Source organism: Eucyclogobius newberryi, unplaced genomic scaffold (assembly GCF_026437365.1).
Source record: "Eucyclogobius newberryi isolate DKJ021-1_F unplaced genomic scaffold, fEucNew1.0.hap1 SCAF_1, whole genome shotgun sequence".
Taxonomy (NCBI): Eukaryota; Metazoa; Chordata; class Actinopteri; order Gobiiformes; family Gobiidae; genus Eucyclogobius; species Eucyclogobius newberryi.
In genome coordinates, this window is record NW_027315723.1 from 30,594,814 (window position 1) to 30,607,064 (window position 12,251).

Sequence of the window (12,251 nt, forward strand, 5' to 3'; positions counted from 1 at the left end):
TTTAGTTTAAATTGTACTGGAAATGCACAATGACGTTTTGAGAACATTTTATTTTTTAATGTATCAAGCGATTGACTTGTTAAACATGTTAGTCTTGTACACTTGTAAGTATTTTGTGAGAATACTTTTATTTTTGTAATTCAAATGTTCTATAGTAAAAATCTAATGTAAATCTTTGGTCTCATCTCCACTTGGGGGCAGTGTTCAACAGGAACTGCTCATTTTATAGGTTAACTTCTATAGAATTATTAAGACTGTTGAACTAAACAATCTTTCACTTACCACATTAATACATCCGAGGCAGATGTGTTTCACCAAATAAACAAATGGTAACTATAAAGATTTCATGCATTTATAATAATCCACACTGAAGCACAAAATAACCATGTCGCTTCTTCGTTATCGTGAAGTCATCGACAAAGATCCAGAGTCTTGCATTGTTGAAAAATCTGTATTTATTAATGATTTACAAAAGGCTAAACATGGAAACCATTTAAATGATTCAGTTGGTTTGAAACCTAAGGAGGAACAGTGAGTTGGAGGGTTGGTCTGTAGAGTTTGCGTGGCCGTACAAAAATCCGCTGGAAATCGCTCCGAACTGCAGAAGAAGTACATTAAGTGTTTCTGTTTTTAATTCTTTATTTGTGGGAGACACTGGAGTCGGTGTGTGAGCAGAGCAGCAGTGGTCAATGTAAAATATAAATCCTATTTCCTCATCTTCGGTCCATTTACAAGTCTCCCTCTCCACAGCTGGTGTTTCTAACTCATAAAATAATACCACAGTTTTACCACAGTACAAGAGGACCCAAATAATGCTCATAATCAGATGGGTTTGTGGACAATTACATTAAAATTGTGCAAGTTTGCTTTTTTTCTCTCGATCTCCATGTTTGTAATAAATAAAGCAAACAATAGTGTTTTCCCACCATTAATCACAATGTCAAGGGAACTCGAGAGGTGAAAATTCACACAAGATTACAAATAATAAACCTTTCTCTGGTTTAAAAAAAAAAGAAGACGGTCCAGTTTTGGCTTGCTGTTTCAAACGTGTATTAACATGAACTGAATCAAGTGTCTACAGTAGTTAAAAGTGTGTGTGGACCTCGATATTTACATGTTGTGCAGTTTTCAGACTGAAAATATCAAACAAAATCCCATGCTACGGAATGAAAGAGCAGTGCGTTCACTCGCTGAGAATTAAAAAGAAATCACAAAAAATAATGTAATAATAATAATTGGTCTGGATTTCTCCGGTGGAATTTAAAAAGAGTGAAAAACAATGACACCAGAGGAAAATTCACAAAATAAAATATCCTAAAATTTGTGGAAGCGTTTAAAAAATTAAAACGAGAATAAACCTCTCTTTTATTCTATCCCTCGCCCAAGAACTGAACAAAAATGCATCCCCCCTTTTTGTCATGCCACTTACAGTTCTTTTTTTTACAGTGCTTTATAATGACTGCATCTCCGACAGACCGTGACGCGGGGAATCCTCTTTTTAAACCATTAGTCTCTCTATTGCAACAACAGCTACGTCAAAATGTCCAGTTATTTCTTGATTAAAATAAAAAAAATAAGAGCCAAAAAAACAAAAAGAATAGACGCTCGCCCAGTGGAAGGAAAAAAAACAAAAAAATAAATGCTTGTGGATTGTCCTCGGACCACCTTAAATACCAAAGTGGCTGTAGTGGCTGGTTTAAGGTGGCACTAGGGGGTGTGTCCGAGTGCAGGCGGGCGGGGCTACTGCTTGGTGTTGAGCTCGTTCTCCAGCTCCATCAGTTTGCGGGACGCCTTGACCTTGTTGGACACCTCCTTCCCCTGAGAGAAGAGGCGCTGGCGCTCCTTGAAGGTCAAGCTCTCCGGGTTGCCGGGGATGGAGTTCTCCTGCTCCTGACTGCGAACGCATTCAAAATCACACCTTTATCTCGAGGCGGGGGGCGGGAAGGGAACAAAGTACACGAGTAAAAGTACAGAGGTGAAGCGCTGTACCAGATTTACTCGTGGTCCACATGAGTCGCTCTAGTCTTTGAAAGTTGTACTGTGCGTTTATGATTATTCACCGCAATGAGCGCTTTTCAAAACTTTCAAAGACTAGAGCGAGTTTTGCCGTCACAAAAAAGCTAACGACAGTCACTACCTGCTTCGTGGAGAATATAACGATGTATAATTAGATGTAGACGCACAATGGACTCATATTGGTCCTGGAGAAAAACATAATTTAATTTATTTCATGAAAACATTGTGTGTATCCCCTTTACAGATACTTTTTACTTCATTTGAGAATTATTGATCTGTGCTTTGGATTTTTAAACTGAACTTTTAGCACGTTCACCTGCTCTAAAGGGTTTGAGTTGAATAAAGAAAAATGTATATATAAAAATTACAAGAAAAATAAAAAAAATCCTTTCAGTTGCTTGTGTTCAACAAACCTCAGCACAATTATTTACCACTATCACGAGAATTGACTCAAAATCTATGTGATCTAAATATAATGTGATTTTTTTTGAAGATGTCAAGTATTTCAATTATAGTAAAAAATCATGGTATAAAATGTGATATTTCACATTTATCTCATAATCAAACCTCAATTAATGGTTCAAAACGCATTTTAAAAATGTTTTCATAATTTTGGCCGAGGTGCGACTTATACTTATATTTATTCTTATATACTTATACTCCGGAGCAACTTATGTGATATTATTTGTTATTTTCACACTTCTAACCGCATTTCAAACTTCAGTGTAACTTATATATGTTTTTTTTCTCCTCTATTATGCATTTTTTGGCTGGTGCGACTTATACTTCGGAAAATACGGGTACTCACTTATTTTAAACAGCTACTTTGATACTTTACTAAATGTCTGTATCTTTCTTTGCTCCTGTAGATGTACTTTTATTTCAGTTACACATGTGATTACTCCGCCCGCCTTAGACAGAACAAACAGAAGACATTACCTCTTTGTCCACTTGTCCTTGTAGACCTCTCCTGATCCTACAAGTCCCGCAGAGTTTCCAGTGTACGAGTTAGATCCTTCACACAGCAGCAAACACCAGTCAGTATCACACAAACACTTACAAAAACACAGCACGTCAAAGCTGCTGGGTCCGAACGCCTGTCATCGATTGAGACGACGGAACGTTAAAGTCGAGTTTGTGGACTTTGAACCCAGCAGCTCGCGTGAGGTCACTGAGCGTCTCCCCCCAGACCGGCCTGAGCAGGAGGAAGAGCAGCGTTAGTGTTTCCAGTGCGCCAAAAGGGCCATTCAAAGCAGGAGGAACGGGTCTGTGGACGTCCCGAGGGGTCCGGGGGGGTCGACCTCGCCCTCTGACGCGCTGCAAAAGAGGGTGAGCTCGACCTCTGACCCCAGAAGTGGTGTTAGTCTACCGCTCGACTTTTCACTGTGTCGTACCAAACTCTAAAACCCAGGCAACTGACGCGTCCTCTTTGTATTAAATCATCAATATAAATGTGTGCCTTGGTTTATTGTGATTTCTAAGGATTGTGTATTGAAAAAATAGACCTTGCATGCATCATATTCTAAAGCCGTTAACCCCCGTCCAAAGATACACTAGATATTTATCAAAAACACATGAAATGACCATGTGTTTGATGCTCGTTTCCATGGCGCTGCGCCCTGAACTCTCGTGTTTCAAAGGCGCTCAGAGGAGAGCTTGGGTTGGCACAGTTTGGTGGGGACACAGCGACTGATGCTACAGCGGGCAGCTCCTCCGTCCTGCCCCGTGAGCGAGGAGCCCCAAACCACACAAACACAAACGGGGCAGAACAAAAGCCAGCGCAGCGACTGGGCTCAAGTCGAGGCCAGTGACATTCCTGTGCGGAGCCAAAACACACAGAAAGTCCAACTCTGAAAATCAAACTGAAGCCACTTTCTTCGGCTGTTTTAACTGCAAAGAGTTTGGATTGTGTCCCCAGAGGAGACATTTGATTTTAAGGACAGTACGGTCAGCTTTTCTAAGCTTTTTCTATTAAAAATAGTTCCAATGATTTTTGTTTCTGCCAAGAAACACAAGTATCACCATCGATCCCATATGGAATAATGCAGTGTATTTGACTGAGCTCAAGTTAAAGTTATTTATAATTGTAATGTACGTTTTGTACTGAAGAGGGAACGTATCTGCTACAGATAACATTTCTCTTTTGTAAGATGAATTGAAATAATAATAATAATAATAATAATAATAATAATAATAATAATAATAATAATAATAATAATAATAATAATAATAATAATAATAATAATAATAATAATAATAATAATAATAATAATAATAATAATAATAATAATAATAATAATAATAATAATAATAATAATAATAATAATAATAATAATAAATATATATATATATATATATATATATATATATATATATATATATATATATATATATATATATGTAGAATACATTTGTTTATTTGAACTGCCCTCTTGGTTATATAAATATTTATATTCGATATTGACATTTTTGCATGAGATGTTAAGTACAAAATAAAATTTTAAATTCTTGAGTTGAATTTTTGAGCTTTTGAGCGGACTGGAGGAACACGAGGAACTGCCAGCTGTCAATCACATTCAAAACACTTCAGAAAAGCCACAGAGTCAGGCGCCGCTCAGGAGCCTGACCCTGCCGCAAAGTCTTCTGGGAGCTGTAGTTTAGTCAGATAAGCAGCGTTAGACAGCGGCACAGCGTGAGCAGACACAGACGCAGACGCAGACACAGACAAGGAGACTGACATGGACAAGAGCACAAGAAAACAGGCAAATTAACAGAAGGACAAAGAGACACAGAGCAGGAAGACGTGAGCCACGAGAGCAGCCGGGTTAAAGCCGGGTTAAAGCCGGGTTAAAGAGCACACGCCGCAGCTGCAGTGCGTAGCATGTTGGGTTTGTGACATGCGGCGGGTCGTGGGACGGGGTGGGCGGAGTTAGTGTGGGTCCGATGCAGGAAACGTCCAATCAGGAGCCGCGTGGTGACGGCTGCGGCTCTGCAAATGCACTTTATATATTAGGACAATTTTAAACTAATTTCTAATCGTCAATGATCAGCTTTGGACATTTTCATCTGGGTTAACAGTAAATGAGCTGTGAATACGAGTGATTTGACCAATTTTTGGTACTAAACGACATTGATTAAAAGTGTGTCCTGCTTACATCGAGGAAATGATCATTATTCAAACCCATTTTAATAAGACAAAAGGAAATATAATCAAAAATCATGAATAAAAAAAAAAAATGAATAAAAAATCACGATAAATGTTTAAGTCATATCGTCCAGCCCAGTGCGGTTCCATCTCCTTCTGTTTATACCGTTATTCTCTGTACATTTGACTTCTTTCATTAATATTATATATACTTACTAACAGTACTAACATTCATGAACACTGCGACACTCTTTCTCTTCAAAAACGCTCAGTCGTCTTGTGTGTTATGCTTCGATTGTACTTTTTTCTATTTAATTTTAATTTATTGAAGTATTTAATTCATTTGCAGAGCCGCGGCGTCACTCAAAGCGCTGCTGATGTCGTGGTCTTAATGTAACGTGATGTCAAAGTCAAATGTGAATGAGCCTTTAGTCCGTGAGCGATGGAAGAGGCCAATGGTGTCTCTCTTTCCCTTCAAAGCCAACACCACTAAGCAGAGCCGCGAGGGGGAGGGGCATGAAGGCAGCCTGCTGGCCACACCCACAACCCAAAGCAGCAACCAACCAGACACACAGGAGGCGGCGAGCGACAACACCAACAGTACTACGATTGGCTCAGGTGACTCTCAATCTCCAGAAAGGGGGCGATTATCGGCAACGATTTTCGGGTGTTTGATTGGAAGAGGCGATTGGTTCTAGTGCGGTTCGGGACAGGTGATTGAAAATGAAAAGATATAAAATGACTAAGGGACATGGAGATTTGACATGGAAACAAACAGATACATCTTGATTTGCCTGTGAAGTGAGAAAAACTTGTTGATTTGACAATGAAAAATATGGACAAACAAATATAAAGAAGGGAAAATAGACGGAGGTTGCTACTGGAAACAAAACAAAAGTATTTAAATGCAGAGTGACTAGAGGAGGCCGGAGCAGCAGGGGGCGCTGTGGCTGACTCTGCTCCGCGTGTCTACCTTTGAGGCCTCCTGAATGGATGAAGCTGGGTTTGGCAGGAAGGGGGGGGCCTGTACTGTTGGAGTTGTAGACTGGCGGCTGGAACGAGCCAGAAAGGAAGATGCCGTCTGAAAGGGGGCGTGGCTTGCGCGCAGTGGGCGGCGGCTGAGGCTTGCTGTGATTGGGCGAGACGGAGGCCGGGAGGTCGCCATACGACTTCCGGGTCGCCGACAGCTTGGCCTGACCTGATTGGCCGCCGCCGCTTCCTGCGTTAGGGACGTTTTCCTCTTCGTCGTCGTCCGCGTTGGACACGTACTTGGCGGTGTAGAGCGTGTCGGGGGACGCCACCTGCGTTTTGAGGTAGGAGGTGTTTCTCTGTGGTGGGGGTGGGGGCGTGTTAGTAGACGGGTTGTGCGGGGCGGGGGGTTGGTAGTCCCGGGGCAGCGGGGGCCGATACAGACCGGCCGGCTCGTCCGGCGTCAGCAGCTTTCTCTGGGCCTCGTCGTGCTGCCGCCGGCGCTCTGCCTCCAGCCGTGTGTAGTACTCCTCCTCCTGCCTCCTCTGGGGACGTACAAGCGTTAGTCAGCCCCGCTTCACCGGGACACTCTCTACTGCCCCCTACAGCTACTACACACTACCAGTACTACTACATACTGTACAGTTCCACAGATGAGAGAAGTCTTACTCGACACAGACACTAGACTGTAGAACTACACACTCGTCTGAAACACCGTCTGAAACACCGTCTGAGAAACACCGCCTGAAACACCGCCTGAAACACCGTCTGAAACACCGTCTGAGAAACACCGTCTGAAACACCGTCTGAAACACCGCCTGAAACACCGCCTGAAACACCGCCTGAAACACCGCCTGAAACACCGCCTGAAACACCGTCTGAAACACCGTCTGAAACACCGCCTGAAACACCGTCTGAGAAACACCGCCTGAAACACCGCCTGAAACACCGTCTGAAACACCGTCTGAAACACCGTCTGAAACACCGTCTGAAACACCGTCTGAAACACCGTCTGAAACACCGTCTGAAACACCGCCTGAAACACCGTCTGAGAAACACCGTCTGAGAAACACCGTCTGAAACACCGTCTGAAACACCGTCTGAAACACCGTCTGAAACACCGTCTGAAACACCGCCTGAAACACCGTCTGAGAAACACCGCCTGAAACACCGTCTGAAACACCGCCTGAAACACCGTCTGAAACACCGCCTGAAACACCGTCTGAGAAACACCGTCTGAGAAACACCGTCTGAAACACCGTCTGAAACACCGCCTGAAACACCGCCTGAAACACCGCCTGAAACACCACTGATCATTGTTTCCACTCCATATCTAACCCTCCTCGGCTCAACTCTACAATATATAAATGAAGTACTTTACTACACCGTCTTTCTTCTACACCTGAAACAAGTACTGTACTCCACCATTTACCAACCAAGGCACAAGACACTACATCCACCTGAACACCTCATTAACACGACTGTGTGACGAAGGACAAAGGCCCCGCCCCTCTCCCTGACCCCGCCTTCTTCTGGACCACCCTGATGTGTATGGTGTGTGTGTTCTACGGTCTGTGGGGCTTCTGATGGCAGCCCATTCCTGAGCTCTGAGCCCAGGGCGTTTGGATGGACTTGCTCGAGACCCGTTTGAAGTCTCGTCATTTGTGTGTGTCGTCGAGGTGACGCGCCATCGCCGTGGAGACCCAGCTGTAGTTTGCTTGTTGTTGAATCTGAAGAATCTGAAGGCGTTAGAGGTGTTGGTGGGGTTGACATGAGTGGGATGAAATGTATGGATGTAATGTGGGGTTGTGGGAGGGGCGGCATTCCCTATGTGCGTATCATTTCAAAGTAAAGTTGAATGACATGACAACGGAAACAAAACACTAAAAACAAACTCCTCCAAATAAAAACTGAACATAACTGACACACGCCGACTGGAACGGCGTGGACACAGTGGGGGTCCCATGCTCACAGACACGACGACGAGGACACGAGGGGTGCAAGGATGGGACATGCAACTGGACGAGTCACAAAAACAACACTGACGGACCACCACACGGGCGAATACTCTGTAAATACTGTAAATACACGCTCATGGTGAAGCTAAAGTAACACGGCTGAATACTCTGTAAATACTGTAAATATATGCTTACTGTAAAGCTAAAGTAACATGGCTAAATACTCTGTAAATACACGCTTACAGTAAAGCTAAAGTAACACGGTTAAATACTCTAAATACTGTAAATACATGCTTACTGTAAAGCTAAAGTAACACGGCTAAATACTCTGTAAATACACGCTCACGGTAAAGCTAAAGTAACACGGCTGAGTACTCTGACACTCAAGAGTACTGTATTTACTGTGCCTCAGAGTTTTAAACAACCATTGGTCTGATGTTCACGGGACAAATGCACCACGACGCCAATGGTCACAAAACAGAAACGACAAAGACTCTGAAGGTGTTAAAGATGGACCGATGTCAGATGACCAGACCAGTGGATATTTAAAACATCTGCACTCAAGTCGTTTTAGTTCACAACCGGAAATTAGCATAATATATTGATTACATACATACATACAAGGACATTTCTAACTAAAGGTCGAATTAGGGCTGGGCAATATATATGAAAATGTAGATAAAACGATGAAAATCGTTTTTAAAATATGCACATTTCGAATAGAGTGTAACTTCTTTATAGTGAAGAATGCGACAAAAATAGCTTATCTAAAGGCGCAATGGAGGATTTTTCTGCGATTTGAGAACGCAGGTGGAAGTGCGCATGCGCACTCCCCCGTGCGGACTGATACAACACACACGTGCGTTTGTTTATTAGCGCAATGAAGAGCATCGCATCGCTCGTCTCCCGTAGATTTCTGTCCACTTCTGCGTCAGCTCGAACTGTCTTTCTTCGTCTTCATTTTGCCCCGTACACTGAGGGAACTATATTATGATAGATCCATGCGCTTAGGCACGCGGAAACGGGGGGACGAACCGCACGCGGCTGCAGGTGAGCGGTAGGTGCGTTTTATGATTGATATGTGGCAGGACAAATGATTTATCCACGCCATGAGGAAATATGATAAAAAATTTGCTGAAAAAAAAAAATCGTCCATTCCACCTTTAATGTAAAAAGGAAAAAAATGATGTTGTACACTTTCAAATATGGGAAAAAAGTGATATTTCTGCACGTTTGTCATTCATTTTTACTGATATTTCACACTTGTCTGACAATTAAACCTCAACTAAAACGTTTTACAAGTTGTATTGACACAACAACATCTAAATATCATAATGTCATACTGTCAATATCGCCCAGCCCTAATCGAGATCACAACTCAACAGAACGTTTTAAAACAGTTGGGTCACAGGGTAAACTGCGGGCCACACTGACCTTGTCGTCCACCTCCCGTCTGTTCCTCTCCTCCTCTCTCCACCGCCGCTCTTCCTCCTGTTTGGCTCGCTCCTCCGCCTCTCGCTTGCGGATCTCCTCCAGCTGCTGCTTGCGTCGCCGCTCCTCGTCCTGCAGCTGCTCGCACACACACACGGATGTCAGACATGTATCGACCAGAACGCAGAACGCCGTTTGAGTGAATGAGTGACGCGGGAGTCATGAGTGTTCAATCCACATCGAGCTCAACGTCCACTACATGTTTGCAATGTGAAATACGTTTGTTCCATCAGGAGCGGTGTGCAACCCAAGCAGAGTCATGCGACATCCACATGCAACGAATCATCAAAACGGGGGAGGACAACGACAGGCTTTCAGGTCTTTGTCCACAGCAGAAGAAAAGCAAGCAGACAGTTCATGATAACAAAACAGTCAAAATGTATAAGAAAAAAAAACAGAGGAATTTGGTGATACACAAAGCAAACAGAAACTCTTTCCCTTGGGTCAGTCCACCGCAGAGCAAACACAAGTATTCCACCAGTAAAGATCAAGAATCGTACACTTCTGTTTTTCTTTGAAAGACTGTTGATTATTCTGTGGATGTGGCAGAAGTCTGGAGATGTAGATAGATAAAACTCAGCTGATATTAGACCTTGTTTATTTGTTGCAGCTCTTACTCCACAAGGAATTTGAGTCACACAAGCTAAAGGCCAATTCTTAAATGCATTTCCATGTTGTCGTAACACTTCTACTCAAAATGCTGGAGAGGGTAAAAGGGAAAAAAGAAGCTAAAATCGAACAATGAGATCATTTTTATTGGTACGTCTGTGTCAACAATTGTTATTCTTCACTGATTTTATTTTTTATTTAATTTATGGAGTTTTCTTTTGTTCTTTTTTTACAAAAAATGTACTAAGTATTTGAATGATAAACAAACACATGTTGGACTGATAGACTGACTCCTGTCTGCAGGTGGAAGGTTTTGTGGCTGGGGTAAACTGAACCTTTACAGAAGACATCTTTCACAGTATTGAACTCGACGCGCACACGCACGCACACGCGCGCACACACGCGCACACACACAATGTCATGCATGGATCTGAACATGGCTGCTCTATGATGCATTTAGCCATGCAGGCATCCTCCCTGTGTGCCACACAAAGGCGTTTACAAGAGAACATCTTTATTGTTTTGAGTGGACAGAGAAAAGGACAGATTCAGCCCAAACACATCCAAACACAGCACAGCGCCACCTCTGCCCAAAGCCACGCCCCCAATCAAACACACAATAGTTAAATGGGAGAGCGACAAATCGGTGGCCGCTCAGAAAACTGAGCAGAACAGGAAGGAAACCCATCATCAACAGGAAAAACATACCAAGTCTAGAACAGAGATAGCTGGGACAGCAGTCTGCTGCTGAAGAACGACAAGAGAAGAAGAGTGAGAGGGAAGGCCAAAGGGCAAACCATGAAACCAAAGAGTGGAGCTATTATTTCAACCAGAAAATTAGGGAGTAAGGAAAAGAGGAAAGGAACACATTACTGAAACGGCTCTGAATTTTGTTAATATGGATTTTTAGGGCTCCTGTCTATACTGCACCACAAAACCGAAGAAATAAATATATATGTATCAAATATACACTACAGTTCAGTTAAAGTAACAGAGGTTTGACTCACAAATACTTCTTCATCTGGGCCTCCTCTTCACTTTGTTTTTTATTAAGAACATTATTTGAGTGTATAAATCTGTCTCTAATATGTGGATACTGCACTTTGGTTTTGTGAAGCAGGATATACGACTTTGTAATCGTCTTTTGTTGTATGGAAAGTAAGTCCAAATGACCACCTCGCCGACGGCAGTCACATAATATACATGAAAGTGAACATGACTACGGGGAACAGGAAATCATAATAAATGTAACCGAAACACCTTCCTAATCCTTCAGGATGCTCGTCATGTCGAAACGTGACCAGGAATCAAAAGCGCAACACAAGACCTAATGCTGCATTTGCACCATAGCGGAAAGTGAACAGACGTTTTAAACTTTCACTTCGACCGACTGAATATTTGCCAGTGTCATACTCGGGTCCTCGTATGACGCAAATGCAGCATTAGCACATCCTGCCCCTCCCGCCCACCTGCAGCCAATCAGATTTAAGCAGCTCGGCATGGCAAAGCGATGACAGGAGCATGTTGCAGATGCACATTGCAGGACATTCATAGTGGGAGCTCTCGTGTAAAAGAGGGCTCTGTCTTTGCTTTGGGTCCAGTGTGTGTGTGAGAAACGGGTTCTTTTGGTCCATATGTCCTTGTTCAGACCAGGCCGGATTATGACACTAGGCTTCTGGAACTGCCGTGGTGGCTTTACAAATCATTTTTTACAGGTTTTATCATGATAAAACTATAAAAATCCCCCTCACTTTGCCCCAGTGTCGGCGCAAGGTCTGAACAGGGTCACACGCTTCATTTACCGCACGTCTGACCGACCTCCACCAGATCTACGTCACCTCCGCCTTCCCGGTCAGAGCAGTGTGCGCTTACCCTGGCTCTTTTCTCCGCCTCTAATCTCTGCATGATCAGCATGGTGTCCACATCTTCGTCGTCCTCCTCCTCATCCTCGTCGTCGCTCTGCTTGGACTCCTGCAGCCGCTTCTGGAACTGCCACTCCAGCATCAGCTTCCTCAGGCGGTCGCTCTCCTCCGCCGTCCGCTCCGGTTTGGCCTGAGCAAAAC

The 12,251-nt window shown here is 43.3% G+C and overlaps 1 protein-coding gene across 14 annotated transcripts in view; it reads right to left on the bottom strand.

Annotated features, from left to right (window-relative positions):
* Positions 1-437: 437 nt before the first annotated feature.
* Positions 438-12,251, bottom strand: part of afdna (afadin, adherens junction formation factor a) — an 89,940-nt gene continuing 78,126 nt past the window's right edge. For 3 of the 14 annotated variants that reach the window (XM_072443381.1, XM_072443367.1, XM_072443351.1), the window contains 6 exons: positions 12,061-12,240; positions 10,897-10,935; positions 9,523-9,657; positions 6,135-6,675; positions 2,956-3,031; positions 438-1,894 (listed from right to left, as the gene is read on the bottom strand). In XM_072443381.1, the coding sequence (XP_072299482.1) occupies positions 1,741-1,894; positions 2,956-3,031; positions 6,135-6,675; positions 9,523-9,657; positions 10,897-10,935; positions 12,061-12,240 (1,125 nt within the window). In that variant the 3' untranslated portion in view covers positions 438-1,740. The remainder of the gene's footprint in view (positions 1,895-2,955; positions 3,032-6,134; positions 6,676-9,522; positions 9,658-10,896; positions 10,936-12,060; positions 12,241-12,251) is intronic. The other 11 variants (XM_072443434.1, XM_072443441.1, XM_072443375.1 and 8 more) reach the window with 7 other exon arrangements.